This window comes from Perissodus microlepis, chromosome 3 (genome assembly GCF_051167445.1).
Source record: "Perissodus microlepis isolate ML-2025 ecotype Zambia chromosome 3, ASM5116744v1, whole genome shotgun sequence".
Lineage (NCBI taxonomy): Eukaryota > Metazoa > Chordata > Actinopteri > Cichliformes > Cichlidae > Perissodus > Perissodus microlepis.
Genome location: NC_140463.1, coordinates 24,681,778 through 24,694,337, shown reverse-complemented (window position 1 = coordinate 24,694,337; position 12,560 = coordinate 24,681,778). Strand labels below are relative to the sequence as shown.

The following is a 12,560-nucleotide window of genomic DNA, read 5'->3' as shown; positions in this document are numbered from 1 at the left end:
ATCGTATGGTCACATGATAATCTAACCTGTTTGAAATCCTGTCGCCCCTCAACGCAGCCTCTCACACTGCGCACACTCAAACACAGAAATGAAAGAGAAAAGGTGGAGCAGCACGGCAGTGCAGCGTGTGATCTGGACACAAGAGATGGAGGCACAACTTGTAGGATGAGGCAAGCTCATCCGAGTACGTAAGCGTAGAGCTGCCACCCAGGCAAAAGAAAAATAGAGCTATATCACGTTATAACATGAAAAGTTTATTGTTCTAACAATATACTTTTCATATTCGTGCAATATACCTTTCACATTTGAACAATATAATACCACGTTCGTACAATATAATATTTATATTGTACGAACGTGATAATTATGTATATTGTAATAACGTGATATTATATTGTTCAAACGTGAAAGGTATATTGTTAGAAAAATTGTGCTACAACACAGCATTTTACATTCCTCAGGATGCCATCACAACATCAACAAAACATGGTTAGCAACATCTGGACTCTTACTTCAGTCATGTCTAGGTTCACATTGACAAGATGAAATAATATTCATGTTTTTATTGTTGGTTTGTTACACTCTCTCAGAAAGGTTACTGTGCATCATAAACTTAAGTATTATAGCTCAAACAAATAAAAATAAATATGATTCAAAACTGGATGGTTAAAATAAGAGAAAAAAACACAGCTCTTGGATGAATTAAACACCATTGCAAATGTTCCATCGCTAACATAGAAAACATCCCTGTATCACAGCCTATTTGATTGAGAGGAGTCAACAGATTTCTGAAAATCTAACAGCTGTGAATTATGCTCCAATCAATCACAACCGATTCTTATCACAACCTCCTTCTTTTGATCAATTCTCACTCTTAAGTGACATATGTCAACTTTTCTGCTTTTCTTTGTATTTACCAGTTGTCCACTTTGGCCCTGAAGGATCACTCACTTTCTCCTCTGGGACTGTTGACACATGTACAGCAGGCAGTCACCAGTGCTTGTCGATGAAGACAGCGTGGTAATTGACAGGCCGAAGGAAAATGTTTCAATCTGTAATTAAACTACACTTTTTGTTGAGCTTTTCTGCAACCGTTTTTATTCCTCATAAACATGCCATTGCTACACCAACATTATACATTTAACAGCATTCGTAACATCAGTTCTAACATTAACATTGAAGTGCCAAGGTGATTAAATGGATCTTTTCTCACTGTCCCCCTTCCCCTCTGTTTTCTTTCCCTGTCCTTTTCTTGAACTTCTCTTTTCTACGTCTTTCCCTTTCCTATCCCCGGTCATGTCTGTTCTGATTGTAATAACTTAAAAGTAAAAAATAAATAAATAATAAAGATCAATCAAGAGCACCAGTATGGCAAAGTACTGCAGGATGCTGTGGTAGCCATGCTGGTTCAGTGTGCCTTCAATTTTGAATAAATCCCTAACAGTGTCTCCAGCAAAGCACCACCATGCTATCACACCTTCTCCTCCATGCTTCAAGGTGAGAACCATGTACAGTGGCTTGCAAAAGTATTCGGCCCCCTTGAACGTTTCCACATTCTCCGTGACAATGTTAAGATCATTTTATAGTCATGCCAACCTCCAACCGCATGGCAAAATATACCATGAACTATAGAATAGTTTCTTCTTTTACATAATATTTCTTTGAATCCCAGTGCGTATTTCAAAGAATATGTGCAGCCTTTGAACAGTTCCTCAAACAAGACGAAGGCCAACTTGTTTGACTTGTTGCTTTACCTTTTGTTACTATTGTTATTTCAGTGGCCAGTGAAGGGAATCAGGTCTGGGTGTGTGAGCTTGTGGGTGGAGCTGAACACAAGATTTACAGTATTTAACAGTTAAGTCAAATTAAAGCCAGCATAGTCAACAATGGCCCTCCAACGGTTCTTGTGCTTTTTCTCTGTGATGATCATTCTTTTTGGCAAAGGTGAGAGAGAAAATTGTATTTCTGTTTGTAGTATTAAAATCTTTCCCATTACTTCTTTCAGATGAAGTGTGGAAAGTTTAATTACAGATACTAAAGAATTTTATAATAAATTTTTTTTTAGCTGGATAGTATGAAATGCATCCTGCCTGTAGCATTCTGCAAGATGGGAAAGAATTTTTTGACATCCTTAAATTCTGCTCTTCTTATTTTTTTCTTTCTTTATTTTCTCTTCTAAATTATATGGAATAGAATGTTATTATACTAATTATTTTAATAATTATTATTATTATTATCATTATTATTATGTTTTAAACATTAGAGTCATTTCATATTAGTTGCAATTGAATAAAAATACTTATTCACTATGGACTAGTCATGATGTGTATTACCTCTAGTTTGATATATTTGTCTTTGTGTTCCAATTTTTAGATGTTCATTCACAGCAGCCTGGTAAGCATCCAAGAACAATTCTGAAAGTTTTTCATACTTAACCTTTTTTTAAAATTATATTTAAACCTACACCAATGGGAGTGCCAATTGATGTCTGAGCTGGGTATCTGTCAAGATGGTCACAGCGATTTAAATAAGGAAATCCCTTTTTTCCAGTAGTTTCTCCATCCCTTTATAATCTGTTGAAATCCACAGGGTAAATGGTATTAGTAAACTACTGTATCGTTGATAATCAGTAAGAGTATTTAAAAGCAGAATGGGAGGCAGAGTCTTCCTTTGTGGCACCTGCTCCCAGTTTTGACTGAGGAGACCGACATCCTCTCTACTTTTAAGATTAGACTTAACACTTGATTTTTTGACTGTTTCTTCTTCCCTAACCTTTTTTCACTCACCATGTGTTTATAAAGCACTGTGCATAATCATTGCTTATTATTAATCTCTAGCTCTCTTATGTTCTTTGAAGTTTTCCCTGAACAATTTTGCACTAAAATTTCACAAAATACCTTTTCTGTGGTTGAGTGTGGTTCATGTGCAACAATGTTTTTATGACTTTACATCTAAAAATAACATCAACATGTATCATCTCCCATCAGAACTCTTCATGAGATGTTACTGAACGTGTGAATGGTTATAATGCTGTGGCTTATCAACATATTCAGTATTTAACTGTTGTGTCTTATTCTCTCAGCATGTGGCAGGGTTATTAAAAATCCTAGAATCGTAGGAGGTGAAGATGCAGCCCCTGGAAGTTGGCCCTGGCAGGCATCTTTATCCAAAGATGGCTCTTTTTTCTGTGGAGGGTCCCTAATCACCGACCAATGGGTGCTGACAGCTGCTCACTGCATTACATTGTAAGTCAACACTGCAAGTGTTTCTGTGGTGGTGCAGTGGTTAACGCCTGTTGGAGGTTTCAACCTCTTGGAGTAGAGTTTACATATTCTCCCTGTGCCATGTGGGTTTCTTCTGCAGACAACACTTTTTAAAGGCTAAATATTTTTTTTAATTGGTTATGGAAGCGAGAGTGTGTGTCTCTGTCCCTCTCTGGGGTAGCCCTGTGATGGACAGGTGGCCTGTTCGGCATGTAAGGCAATGGATGTTATGTTATTGCACAGTGATTTTAATATTTTTGTTCATAACCAACTGATGTTTTCTTTTTCTGAAATTAGTGAAAGGACATTTTTAAAGTCTTAAAAAAACTAATTGCATACATTTACTCAAAAGCACCCCAACAGTTTTTAGAGTAATTTCTCCACTGATAATTTTCAACTCACAGTTGGTAGTAACACATTTCTTAATAATGTAATGTTGTGATCAAATTGTGACAACGCTGAGTAACAGCCAGGGTTAGATGAGAAACTTAATACCAGTCACGTCTTTCCATCCGATGTGAACTTACAATCAGCAGCATGCAAGTTTAGCATGAAGATGTAAGTTGGGAACCTGCTAACTTTGTTCTGTCAAAAGATAACAAACTCTAGCTATGCACAAAAGTAAGCCTCACCATTCAACTCACGTGCACACTCACATGCAGGGATAGAGGAAATACAACGGCTCTTCAGTGTTTGAATAAAATGATTCAATTTATACAGTGGCTTGCAAAAGTATTCGGCCCCCTTGAACTTTTCCACATTTTGTCACATTACAGCCACAAACATGAATCAATTTTATTGGAATTCCACGTGAAAGACCAATGCAAAGTGGTGTACACGTGAGAAGTGGAACAAAAATCATACATGATTCCAAACATTTTTTACAAATAAATAACTGCAAAGTGGGGTGTGCGTAATTATTCAGCCCCCTTTGATCTGAGTGCAGTCAGTTGCCCTTAGACATTGCCTGATGAGTGCTAATGACTAAATAGAGTGCACCTGTGTGTAATCTAATGTCAGTACAAATACAGCTGCTCTGTGATGGCCTCATCTTGGAAGAAAACCTCTTGGAGTCTGCAAAAGACTTGAGACTGGGGCGGAGGTTCACCTTCCAGCAGGACAATGACCCTAAACATAAAGCCAGGGCAACAATGGGATGGTTTAAAACAAAACATATCCATATGTTAGAATGGCCCAGTCAAAGTCCAGATCTAAATCCACTTGAGAATCTGTGGCAAGATCTGAAAACTGCTGTTCACAAATGCTGTCCATCTAATCTGACTGAGCTGGAGCTGTTTTGCAAAGAAGAATGGGCAAGAATTTCAGTCTCTAGATGTGCAAAGCTGGTAGAGACATACCCTAAAAGACTGGAAGCTGTAATTGCAGCAAAACGTGGTTCTACAAAGTATTGACTCAGGGGGATGAATGATTACCCACTTTTCAGTTATTTATTTGTAAAAGATGTTTGGAATCATGTATGATTTTCGTTCCACTTCTCACATGTACACCACTTTGTATTGGTCTTCCACGTGGAATTCCAATAAAATTGATCCATGTTTGTGGCTGTAATGTGACAAAATGTAGAAAAGTTCAAGGGGGCCGAATACTTTGGCAAGCCACTGTATATATTTATTATCAAAATCTCACAAGCATCTGTTGCTACCTGGTTGTGACAGTTGTTCAACGATAATGATCACTATGCAATGCTATAAAAATAACTATATATTTTTTCTTTCATTCAAGTGATAATCTTTCCGCAAACGTGACTCTGGGCCACAACACAGCGTCTGGTCCAAACCCAAATGCAGTTACTGTGACACTTGAAAACATCATCTGCCATCCCGACTACAATGCTACAACATATGAGAATGACATGTGCCTCCTGCAGCTGTCGACTCCTGTGAATTTCACAGACTACATTCAGCCAGTCTGCTTAGCCTCAGCAGGCAGCACTTTCTACAATGGCACCAGCAGCTGGGTCACTGGCTTTGGTACCCTATCAAGTAAGTTTTTTAAAATATGTATTTTCTTTTATTAGTGATACATGATTCAGTAAAAATGATGTTCCTTTTAACATTTCCCAATTAGGTGGTGGTTCCACCCCAGAGACTCTGCAGGAGGTGAATGTACCAATAGTGGGAAACAACGAGTGCAGATGCGAATTACAAAACTTCGCTGCAATCACAGATAACATGATCTGTGCTGGACTGCAAAATGGCGGGAAGGATTCATGTCAGGTGACTACCACTTTGTGCTTATTTGTAATGTAAGGCCTAATTGACTGCATTGACTATCAGCTTTTAACCACTCACTGCTTTTCTGTAGTAGTGTTTATGATTATTAACATTATAGCCCTATTCCATTAGCACCTACTTGACTCAGCTCAGTTTTCAGGGTTTTCGTTAGGTGTTATCACCTGGTACCAGGTACTTTTTTTTTTTTAGTACTGCTCGGCCAGTATTCCAAGTGAACGAAATCGACACAAAAATGTGACATCAAGAGACTGCATGTCACTGATAGGCCAGTCAGTGGTGTAGCTCAATGACTCATGAGAGTCACTCCTTAACAGTAATCAAAAGCACCATTTTGAAAGCATGCAACAACAGAAATGGGTACACAGAAACCAAAACCATGGTCCAAGAGTCACCATAGACCAAGTAGCAGGTAGAGAATCCCCTCGAAGCCTTCCATGGTTAGTTTGTGTTCAGGTCAGTGGACTTTCTGCCATGTTGCTATAATGATACAACGCAGGTGGTGCTCTATTGTATGACAAAATGGCAGAAACCAAGTAAAGTAGAGTCAAGCTGAGAAGGTACTGGTGGAAAAGAGGCTTTGCATTGAAGCTCATTTACTCATAATTCGTAATTCTTTTCACTTAGATGTATTTAATTTATTCTATAAAGGTTTTCCCAAAAGTTTTGTGATAATTTCTGTCAGTGACATCGCAATACTAAATGGTCCTTGGAGCAGCAGGTCAAACTGAAGACATGTAGTGACGTGCAGTTGAGGGTGTTGGGTGATACTGTAACTAATCAGCAAAAGTTGTGTGTCTGATTAACAATTAACACAAACATCTCCGGAAACATTTTATGCATTTAGTAGAAATTAAGCTCCATGAGATGTTCAACTGATCTCAATCTGTTTTAACAACTTTTACACTTTTTTCACAGGGAGACTCGGGGGGACCACTCGTGACAAATAATTTCAGTATCTGGATCCAGAGTGGAGTCGTGAGTTTTGGTGACGGCTGCGCCCTGCCTAATAGACCTGGAGTCTACGCTCGTGTGTCCCAGTACCAAAACTGGATCAACACCACCGTCACCGGAACACCACCAGGCTTTGTTACCTACACCTCCCTGGACTTTGACTATGACTTATTCTTCACCTGCTCCACATCAACACCACCCACTACAGATATCTCACCCTCCACCACCCCATGTGACAGTGACAGTTTGTTTTGCAGTGGTGAAAACCTGATCCACTTCACTCACTTCACCTCTCTCTGTGTTCTTGTTGTGTTGCTCCAAGTGTTTTTTGGAAGTGGTGGAATGTAACTCAACACATTTACTAGTCCTGTACTCAAATACTAAGTACAAGTAACAATTACTCCAATAGATTTATGAGACAGCTTAAGTTTCTGGGCACTTCACAAGGGAAACGAAACAGTTATTAGTAGAAATTAGACTAACTGTTGATACCATAACAGAAGAAGAAGTGGACGGTTTAAACATTTGGATATGAAATATTTGTTTATCTGAAAATAGCAACAATTTTGTTATATCCTGTTTCTCAATTACAGTGATTGGCTAATCTTTATCTGATGTATTTCCATTACTTCAGTAATGATTTAAAACTACAGCCTGGCAAATTTGAAGTAATACATTTTAAACATTATTTAGTAATTCTCTTTAAATGTTATCACGTTATATATGGGCATATATCTGTGGTCTGTTCAAATCTTGTTTTGGTATGCTGACACTTTTGATGATTAAAACATGCAATTTTAAAATACTATTTACTGTGCTGCATTCTTTTGTATTCTATTTTGAGTTATGTAAATAAATAGTATTTGTTGTTGAGTTGGTAGGACTATCATTCACAAGCTTGATGTTGCCAGCTAGAAATTTTCTTTACATTAGAGTGCCTCGAAACGTATTGTGCAACATAACTTTTCCTCATAGAGAAGGCATTGCTAAACCAGCATCATACATTTAACAGCATTTGTACCATCAGTTTTTGTATCAGAAAGTCTGCTATTTTTTCTAATGCGATGATGGAAAAATAAGAGAAGATGAGAAAATGAAAAAAAAAAAACAAACAAATTAAATATGTATGTGTGGCATTAGAAACGGACCTGACCACAGGCTTATGCTTTTCAGCATTAATCTCAAAAAGTTGATTCTGTTCATTTGGACGTAGCGTTTTCAGTGAGAGAAAAATTTCATCACTTATCCAAGTGACTTCAGTCTCAGCTGACTGCAGTTTTCCCCAATCTTATACACAGCGACAGAAACAGCAATTTGAAATAACAATGTTGCAGACGTGGAAGCAGAGCAACTACGGACGAATTTTTCGGCCTGTCTCAGCAATGTAAAGCCCCTAGCGTCCAACATCAGCAAGGAGGAGAGGAAGCCACTCACATCACTTAGTAATGACAACAACATTATCATCCTTGCGGCAGACAAGGGTAGATGCATGGTTTTGCTAAACCAGAAAGACTATCATGAGAAAATTTTGTCACTGCTCAGTGACAAAAATACTGAGCCCCTGAAACGAGACCCAGGAAGTGGTTACAGGAAGAGGGTAGGTAGTTCTGTTACGGTTGACATGGAGGACTCACACGCAGGACTCCGAGGTCAGATGCACACAAGAGAATTTATTTACAAACGTCCACCAGGTGTGTATACAAAAAGGTGCAGGCCTGGGCTATATACAAAAGGTGAGGGGACAGGACTCCAGGGAAATCCAGGAGAAAAAGCACTTGTGCCTCTCCAAACAATCCACACACGAAATCAGTCTCTCTCTCCGACACTCGTCACGGGAAACACAGAGGAAACAATCCAGGGAGTCTGTACAAAAAGAAACCCTTGTTAATACAAAGCACTAAGACATGAGAGAACACTTGCTGAAGCTTGACTTCACTAATGCGAGTCATGCAACGGTCCAGATAAGAACAGTAGTCGCTCCCTGGATTAAATACTGGTCACACTAATGAGGCTCAGATGTTTCTTCCTCCGAGGGGCATGGGCCGAGGGCGTCAACCCGCAATGAGTTCTAACCAACGAGAGAGAGAAAGAGAGAACAAAGAGAGAAAAGCAGAAGCTGCTGATTGGCGTCCTGCTGATCATCCAGGCCGTGACAGTACTCCCTCCCCCAACGGGAGCCTCCCGGCGACCTCCAGTCTTCTCAGGGTGTGCCTCATGGAACGCCTGCACCATGTTCTTGTCTAGAAGTGTCGCCCGTGGGATCCATGAATGCTCCTCCATCCCGCAGCCCTCCCAGTCCACCAGGTATTACAAACCATGCCCCAGGCGCCTGACGCCTGGGTCTGGAAGGAGGGCACAAAGGACTGGAGAGACAGGGTTTCACTTGCGACACGTGGAAAACATTGTGAATCCGCGTATTCCGGGGCAGCTTAAGGCAGACTGAAACCGGGTGAACCAGAGAGTCAATCTTGAATGGGCAAATAAAGGTAGGAGACAGTTTCTTGGATTCAGATCTGAGCGGAATGAATCTGGTTGACAGCCAAACCTTTTGTCCGGTTGCGTAAGTCGGTGCATGGGTCCTATGGTGGTCCACCAGGCATTTGTTCCGCTCCACTATGCGGAGAAGGGCATCTCGTGTGGCTCTCTCCGAGCGCGCTGACACCTGCTGTACAGAAGGCACAAAATGATCACCTTCAACGGCAGGGAACAGAAGTGGTTGGAAGCCCAGGGACACCTCGAAAGGGGACACTCCGGTGGCTGAGGAGGTGAGGCCATTGTGAGCGTACTCAATCCATGGAAGTTGCTTGCTCCAGGTGGTCTGGTGGGTGGATGCCACACATCGGAGGGCCGCATCAAGCTCCTGATTGGCCCGCTCAGTTTGGCCGTTAGTCTGCGGATGAAAGCCAGAGGAAAGACTGACCTGAGCTCCCAGGGAGGAACAAAACACCTTCCAGACATATGACGTGAATTGTGGGCCCCTGTCTGAGACTATGTCAACGGGGATTCCATGGAGACGGAAGACGTGGTTTGTCCGGAGCCGGGCAGTTTCTAGGGCCGTAGGGAGCTTAGGGAGGGCAACAAAGTGAGCAGCTTTAGAAAAACGATCAATGATGGTCAGAATGACAGAGTTACCTGACAAAGGTGGCAAACCAGTGATGAAGTCGACAGCAATATGAGACCAGGGGCGGCTTGGTGTAGGTAGGGGCTGAAGAAAACCAGAGGATGGTTGATGATGGGAGAGTCACAAGCAGAATCCTTGGAGGCGGTGAATGGGTGAGAGAGAGCGTCGGGTTTGGTATTGTGGGAACAAGGTCTGTAGGTGATAGTGAACTGAAACACATGAAGGAAAAAACGGCTGGGAGGTCAGTTCCTTGATCAGTACTATGCAAATTCTCATATCTGTGTAGCTGTGTCTGTGTGTATGTATGTGTCAAGAGATTTATTCTAAAGACACTTCTTCAGCTAAGAATCTAAAGGTAGAAACACACAGACGCTGCAGCTTTTACTTGCAAGGGTGATCACAGAACGCTCACACCAGAGTGGGGGCCCTGTGATGTGCGCTCTGTTCGTGCACTTATCTTTATTTCTATACAAAAATAATACAACAGTGAATACGTCTATTCATAGAAAGAGGAATGTTAGTGCGTATGTAGGTGTATGTGTGTGTGTGTGTGTGTGTGTGTGTGTGTGTGTGATTCTGAAGGACGTGGCCCCTCTTCTTGTTAGGGAGTGCAGATAAAAGTGTCCAGCTCTCCTCTTCCTGGCAGGAGTGAAATAATAACAGCTTGTTCAGCTATTATCGCTGTGAGAAAGAATTTATAAAACAAGTCTTGTAGTGGACAACAGTCTAAGTCATAAAAAGGTCATCATGCAGTATTCTATCATATGCAAACTTATATCATTAAAAGCTTATACTGACTACTAAGTACAATTTTATATTGACAGTATGTATGGGTGTATCTGTATGTACGCATGTGTATGTATAACTTGTACATATCTTTCTTGTGTAAATGTTAAAGCCTGTGTTATTGTGTAAATACTTATGTTATTGTGTATTACACACAACGGAGAGATGCCAAACTGTGTTTTATTGTTCTTGTAACATTGACAATAAAAAGCTATTCTATTCTAAAACAAAAAAAAATCAAATCTCATGACCTACCACATTTCACAGATCACATTAAATCGGTGGACCAACACATCAAATTCACCTGGGAGGATATGAAAAGTGGCCTACGCATATGGATTAGTATTTAAGGTTTGACTCTCATCAACCACTGGAGCATAAACTGGGTGTCATCAGGACACTACAACACAGAGCGAACACCATCCCCACAGTCAGGGAAGCAGAAGAACATCACATCAAAAAGGCCCTGAGTAAATGTGGTTATCCCAGCTGGACATTTGTCAAAGCTGGGAAGGTGCCTAAAGAAAGCTCCAGCCGATCCAGGAGAGAAGGTCAACCGCTGCCTAAGCGAAAACCTGTAGTGATCCCGTACATGCCAGGAGTATGAGAACAGTTGAGATGCATTTTTTTCTAAGCATCGTGTCTCTGTGGCTTTTAAACCCCAAAACATTCTGTGCAAAACTTGGTCCACCCCAAGGATCGGGTCCCCTGAAACAAACAGAGTAACATAGTGTACGCTGTTAAGTGCCAGGAGGATTGCCAGGATTTATACATCGGGGAAACCACACAACCTCTGGTAAAGCAGATGGCACTACACAGAAGAGCTACCTCGTCAGGCCAGGACTCTGCAGCCTATTTACACCTACAGGCCAGTGGACAATCTTTCAATGATGAGGATGAACACATCCTGGACACGGAGGAACGCTGGTTTGAGCGTGGAATCAAGGAGGCCATTTACGTGAATAGGGAAAGACCATCTCTGAATCGAGGAAGGGGCCTTAGGGTACATCTTTCACCATCTTACAATGCTGTGGTTGCAGCCATTGCCCAATTCTCTGTCAATGGTACTCATGGCCATTGATCAGTGGGTTTTGATCAATGGTCATGAGAATTTGCATATTAATGATCAAGGTGGATAAGAGGGTTTGTTCCCTGCGCCTTAGGGTCAGGGAATGGGTCCTGACTGTCATCTGCGCTTAGGCACTGAGTGGCAGTTCAGAGTACCCAGCCTTCTTAGAGTCCCTGGGTGGGGTGCTGGAAGGTGCTCCACCTGGAGACTCTGTTGTCCTTCTGGGAGACTTTAATGCCCACGTGGGTAACGACAGCAAGACCTGGAGGGGCGTGATTGGGAGGAACGGCCTCCCTGATCTGAACCCGAGCGGTGTTTTGTTATTGGACTTCTGTGCAAATCACAGTTTGGCCATAACGAACACCTTTTTCGAACACAAGAGTGTCCATAAGTGCACGTGGCACCAGGACGCTCTAGGCCGCAGGTTGATGATCGATTTTGTAATTGTACCAGACCTGCGACCATATGTTCTGGACACTCGGGTAAAGAGAGGGGCTGAGCTGTCAACTGATCACCACCTGGTGGTGAGTTGGATCAGGTGGCGGGGGAGGATGCTGGACAGACCTGGTGCACCTAAACGCATAGTGAGGGTGTGCTGGGAACACCTAGCAGAGGCCCCAGTCCGCGAGATCTTCAACGCACACCTCCGGCAGAGCTTCAACAGCATTCCGAGGGAGACTGGGGACATTGAGTCCGAATGGACCATGTTCAGCATCTCCATTGCCGAAGCTGCTGCATTGATCTGCGGCCGCAAAGTGGTTGGTGCCTGTTGTGGTGGTAATCCCCGAACCAAATGGTGGACACCAGAGGTGAAGGGAGCCACCAGGCTGAAGAAGGAGTCCTATCGGACTTGGTTAGCCTGTGGGACTTTCGAGGCAGTTGACAGGTACCAACAGGCCAAGCGGAATGCGGCTCGGGCAGTGGCTGAAGCAAAAACTCGGGTGTGGGAGGAGTTCGGAGAGGCCATGGAAAAAGACTTTCGGACTGCCTCGAAGAGATTCTGGCAAACCATCAGGCGTCTCAGGAGGGGAAAGCGGTGCTCTACCTGCACTGTGTATAGTGCTGGCAGAGCACTGCTGACTTCGACTGAGAAAATTGTTGGGCGGGGGAAGGAA

The 12,560-nt window shown here is 42.1% G+C and overlaps 1 protein-coding gene across 1 annotated transcript; it reads left to right on the top strand.

Annotated features, from left to right (window-relative positions):
• The first annotated feature begins 1,868 nt into the window (after nucleotides 1–1,868).
• Nucleotides 1,869–7,292, top strand: LOC146390691 (serine protease 27-like). The gene is made up of 6 exons (XM_084923669.1): nucleotides 1,869–1,944; nucleotides 2,374–2,394; nucleotides 3,083–3,245; nucleotides 5,007–5,266; nucleotides 5,352–5,500; nucleotides 6,434–7,292. Exons 1-6 carry the CDS (start codon nucleotides 1,887–1,889, stop codon nucleotides 6,815–6,817), a joined length of 1,035 nt encoding a protein of 344 aa, XP_084779795.1. The 5' UTR covers nucleotides 1,869–1,886; the 3' UTR covers nucleotides 6,818–7,292.
• The last annotated feature ends 5,268 nt before the right edge of the window (nucleotides 7,293–12,560 follow it).

Excerpts from the sequence above, each read along its gene's own strand:
- LOC146390691 (XM_084923669.1), top strand. The coding sequence starts at position 1,887 with ATGGCCCTCCAACGGTTCTTGTGCTTTTTCTCTGTGATGATCATTCTT. Across the intron at positions 1,945-2,373 it reads GATCATTCTTTTTGGCAAAG|ATGTTCATTCACAGCAGCCT; the intron begins GTGAGAGAGAAA and ends TCCAATTTTTAG. Across the intron at positions 5,501-6,433 it reads GCGGGAAGGATTCATGTCAG|GGAGACTCGGGGGGACCACT; the intron begins GTGACTACCACT and ends CTTTTTTCACAG.